Source organism: Lolium perenne, chromosome 4 (genome assembly GCF_019359855.2).
Source record: "Lolium perenne isolate Kyuss_39 chromosome 4, Kyuss_2.0, whole genome shotgun sequence".
Classification (NCBI taxonomy): Eukaryota; Viridiplantae; Streptophyta; class Magnoliopsida; order Poales; family Poaceae; genus Lolium; species Lolium perenne.
In genome coordinates, this window is record NC_067247.2 from 327,706,121 (window position 1) to 327,711,250 (window position 5,130).

The window sequence follows — 5,130 nt, forward strand, 5'->3', positions numbered from 1 at the left end:
CATTCTTGAATCCAATGAAAAGACTAAGTGTGTTTAATTGTAGCAAATAAATATTTTATGAGATATGACCTAATTTTTGTCTATAGGACTTACACTACAATATTCTTGTAGGATTTGTTTCTCTAGGATATGTTCCTATAAATTAAACAACTTGTGTAGAATTTTTTCTGTAAATCCAAATTCTAAATAATTTTTATATAAATCAGATGAATTAAAGGAGGTCCATAATGTTTTTTTTAGGGAAAAGCAGCACTAGGTTTGTTTGTCAAGGGGACAATATGTGTGTCTAGTGTTTCATTATCAATTGTACTTGTCGAACTCTGCTTAATATACAGGTGCGGTTCAATCTTAAATACTTTGAAAGCTATAACTACCATACGCGGGACATACACAAGACTTATACAAATGAAAATATAAGGTAAGACATCATATTTCTTTTTCTCCATATTCCTATGGAATAAGATTCTTTTTGCATGTTTACGACCCTGCAAAATCTGGATAGGCCCAAGAAACCGTTAAAACGAAGTGGATATAGAGATCTTTTACGCCGGTACTACCATCACGGTCGGCAATGGCCGCAAGACCGCTTGATGAAAATATTGATGATGATGGAGGCTAACGGAGTAACGGCTAATGGACAATATTCGGCTAAGACAGCTTATGAGGTGTAATTCTTGGGTCCTATCTCATGAGACATGAACAATGGTTTGGAAGCTTAGCTTGCCACCCAAAATATAATTTGGGTGGCGGATAGTTTGGAAAAACTTGGGTGGCTAAATTGTGGGCTTTGCCAGCTTTGCGAATAAATTATGGAGTCGGTGGCACATCACTTTGTCAAATGTCGATACACAACTCGAGTTAGAAGATACATAAAGAATTGGATGTGCATCCATTTTATTCAATCTCAACAATGGCGCGAGGCCGATCACTCGATATCAAGTTGGTGGGAGATGATGATGGTGGGTGCTATCGTGGGGCGCAAGGTGTTAGCCTTCCTCACCTTACTCACTTCGTGGGATATTAAGAAATGAGTCAAATGCACGAGTCTTTCATAACAAACATACGTCCGCCTTTCCAGTTGCTAGATAAGATTAAGAAAAAAAACCCGCTTGTGGGATATCAGGGGAGCTAAGCGTTTGGCGAAATGATGCTGAGAGAGTAGGCTTTTGTAGTAACCGGTTGGAGGGACCCCGAATTTTGGCTCTCTGGTGCCCCAGAACCCGTTTTGAACAATAAAATCAAAACAAATACTAAAAGTAACATAAATCATGCGGATAGAGAATGTATCCAGGTATGTGCATGTCAAGTTTGAACAAAAATATAAAAGTATGTAACCTACACAAAAAATAACACATTGTACTGCTAGCAATATAAGAAGTACATGTATACTATTTCCGGTAAAACAAAGTTACGTTTTCTCTTTTTTTTTGTAGGTCACATATGGTGGTATTGTTTCTTGAAATTTAGCACGGGTTAGTATCAAGGTGACGTATACGCATGTGAATTATTTTAAAATTTTATGAAACATTTAAATAGTCTTTTCAAAAGAAAAATGAAATCAGGTGCTCGGGCACCCAGGTTCTCCACCATATTCTCACACCGTTTGGACTATCTTGTCAAACTTCTTTATTAATAGTATTTGCCCCATTTTTAAAAATCTTGAAGGAACCATATCCTGGAAAATTCAATGTTTTCTGTCGTTCAGCTCTGAGCAAAATCACCACACGTTCATACTCGCACGATTTCAACAGACCAAAGTTGATGCATTCGAATTTCTTCATTTATTTGGAAATGGGGCATATGCCGCTCACAAAGCAACAGTACATTTGTAGATAGGAGTTCTACTTTAGAGAGCTTTCCCAAAAGGCAATTACACCACAATGAATTCGGTCAATGTTACTCACAAGGGATCAACAATTTTCTACGGCATCTAGCTTGGATGCCACCAAATGAAGCATGTAATTAGCTTACCCACATCTCGGTCTCGGCAATCACAGCAACAAAGGAGCGCCATTGACAAGATCACGATCATTAGCACCGTTGCTCCAGAGCTGTTTCCATTCCATCCTATCTACCTACCTCAAATCTCAGCCATTAAGACGAGAGAGTGACACATTGGATGATGATGATGATCTCAGTACCTCAGACTGCACGCATCAGGAGAGCGACACCTCCTGCCACAGCAGCTTGCGCCCATGTCCACCACCGACCCTTTTCCATCACAACCAAACGAGGAAAGTCAGGTAAGAAACGTAAATATCACCAAGAAAACAACAAATAGATCAGTGCAGAAAAGGACACCGGTAGGGGACTACATTCTAGATGCGCATCTTGCAAGAGCACTAGTGCTTTCAACAAGTGTGTAGTAAGTGAGAACTGCAGTGAAATCTTCAGATCTAGTAATACCGTCTAGAGAAAATATCTCCCAGATGGTTAGTTAAGCTCCCCGGAGCACCGGTGAATTGCAATCCGGGAGTTTTGTAATAAATAATTTTTGAAAGAACCAAACAGTTTTCTGTTATCTGAGAAATCCTGTCGAGCTCCCACCTAAAAGTGCGGTACTAGTGAGAAGATGAGAATCTTGTTGATGGTGACCGAGTGGTCAGCTAATTTTCAAGGTCAAAATCAGCATGATCCACTTTGCCAGCTCGCGGAATCAGCATCAGTGCGGAATAAACAATCGATGCTGATGTCGATTAGTATGAAGCAAATTTTCTAATTGCAGGATCTGAATCTCGCGCAGGCAGACCGCGGTCAACCTACAGCATGTGCACGCTGGAATGGTAAAGTAATACTACTAACAAGAAATGATGCAATCACCAAAAGTGGCATCTCTTTTGAGCAGACACGACCAAGAGAATCAAGGCATCAACCATGCGAGCAGGAGCAATCGATATAGAGGAAGAAGAAGAAGCAGAGAGGGGGGGTGGCTCACCGTGGGTTGTGGCGCCGCAGCGGAGATGTCGTAGTAGCCGTTGTCTCCGCCGGTGGTGTTGTCTCCAGCGCCGCCGCCGCCGGGGACGTGCGCGGGGATATAGGTGAGCTGGTAGACGGGCGTGCTGTCGGGGTTGAAGAGTCCGTAGTGTCGCTCCGACGCCGGGCCGGGCTTGGTGTTCTCGTTGTAGAGCGCGAAGACGTAGACGCGTAGCGGGACGGCGGGCTTGAGCGGGGTGCCCTTCCACTGCGCGACGAGGCGCATGAGGTTGCTGTTGTAGCGCGCGGCGTTCTGCGGGGTGGCGGCGTCCTTCTCGGCGGCGTCGCCCGCGGAGGGCCAGCCGGTCTCGGAGACCCGGATCTCGACGGTCCGCGCGGCGGCGCTGTTGGCGGCGGCGATGGCGTGGTAGGCGGCGTCGACCTGCGCGACGAGGAGGTTGGGGTAGTGGAGGCCCGTGTTGGCGTCGGGGACGCCGGGGTAGGAGGGCTCGAGGAGCGCGTAGTCGAGGTGGATGCCCTTGGGGTCGTCGGAGTAGGCGAAGTAGGGGTAGGCGTTGACGAGGAAGGGGGAGGCGGTCCGGGCGTGGAAGTCGAGGATGGGGCAGAGCACCGGGAGGAGGTCCTTGCGGAAGGCGCCGGCGGAGGGCGGGTAGGAGGTCCCGAGGATGCCGAGGTTGTGCGCGGTGGTGACGGCGATCTGCTTGTCGAGGTTGGCCGCGGCGAGCGCGTCGTGGAGGGCCTGCATCGCGGGGAGCAGGTTGCGGATGAGGGCCGTGTCGTTGCCCGTGAGCACCTCGTTGCCGACGGTGAGGGCGACGATCTTGGTGTCCGGGAGGGAGGGGAGGATGTTGGACTTGAGCCACGCGGTGGCGCCCGCCGGGTCGGCGACCGTGGCGAGGGCCTGGTCCGGGACGCCGACGTAGAGCTCGATGCCGGTGCGAGCGAAGGCGCGCAGCGTGGCCGGGTCCGGGTCGTAGAGTCGCACGCGGGAAATGCCGAGGTTGCGGAGGAGGGGTAGCGCGGCCTGTGGCGGCGGGAGGTTGTTCCCCACCCGGCCGTAGTTGATGCCCAGCAGCGGCACGTAGGTGGCGCCCGAGGCGGGCGCCAGCGCGAGCAGGAGCGCGCACAGCGCCGCGGCGAGATGGATGGCGCCGGTGCGGTGCTGGGGCCGGAGGCAGCCGAGGCGGAGCGCCATTGGAGGAGTGGTGGAGCGGGCGGGGTGAGATTTGCAGGGGCTCGTCGGGTTTTGGAATGGGGAGTGATTGGAGTGGAGTAAGATTTTGGGGTCAGCAGGTGATCCAGGTAAAGTTACCACCTGAGATGGGCAGGACGGAGGAGGACGATGTGATGAATGCCTCGAGGTGTGAAAATATAGTGTTAATTTACCCACACAACGCGTAGGTTATTCAGGACGTGGGACCCGAAGATAGCGAGACGATTTGGTTTGATACGGGTGTTTATTTGCTTCCCGGCAATACAGCCGTTAGAGCATCTCCACTCGTCTCCCCATAGCCCCCACGGCCACTTTTTTTTCATCCGGACGGCGAAAAACGGCCCAGTTAGGTCCCCGGTTTCTCGTTTTGATCCGGATTTGAGCCTATTTTCGTCCGGATTCCCCATGCCATCCCCGGCCCCCCGGGGAGCGCTCGGGGACTCCGGATGAAGCTAAACCAACCGCCCACGCCCACGTGTCTCCTCTTTCGTCCGGATTCCCCGAGCCGTCCTCTTTTTCCCCGAGAAACGCCGCTTGGGGAGCACACGACTGGAAATATACTGCCCCCCACGCCAAATCTTCCTCCAATCCGGACAAAAATTTCGCCAGATTTGAGCGTGGGGAGCGCCAACGAGTGGGGATGCTCTTACGGATGGAAAACTGGAATCCAATGGACGGCACGGCACTAGAGAGAGAGAGAGAGAGACTGTGGCCGTGGACCGCTCCGCCGCAACGGCTGTATTTCCAGACCGGGGAGCACAAGCGCATGGGAAACGTTGGTGGCTGTACTGCGCTGCAGCGTACTACACGTGACGGGCAGCGAAGCCAAGCCACGCTAGCAGACATGATGAATCCCGACATTAACATTTTCTAAGTGGTACAAGAATAAGGAATACATAATGAATTGATTTTCGTAAGGCATGGTTAAAGCAAAAAAATACCGTAGGAATGAGTGTGGAGTTCGGGTTCTATGGAGCCATTTA

General features: G+C 50.1%; 1 protein-coding gene across 1 annotated transcript; it reads right to left on the bottom strand.

Moving 5' to 3' along the window:
* Window positions 1–1,758: 1,758 nt before the first annotated feature.
* LOC127296397 (glucan endo-1,3-beta-glucosidase 14) lies at window positions 1,759–4,262 on the bottom strand. The gene is made up of 2 exons (XM_051326459.2): window positions 2,936–4,262; window positions 1,759–2,211 (listed from the first exon to the last, which is right to left on the bottom strand). Exons 1-2 carry the CDS (start codon window positions 4,127–4,129, stop codon window positions 2,143–2,145), a joined length of 1,263 nt encoding a protein of 420 aa, XP_051182419.1. The 5' UTR covers window positions 4,130–4,262; the 3' UTR covers window positions 1,759–2,142.
* Between the last annotated feature and the right edge of the window lie 868 nt (window positions 4,263–5,130).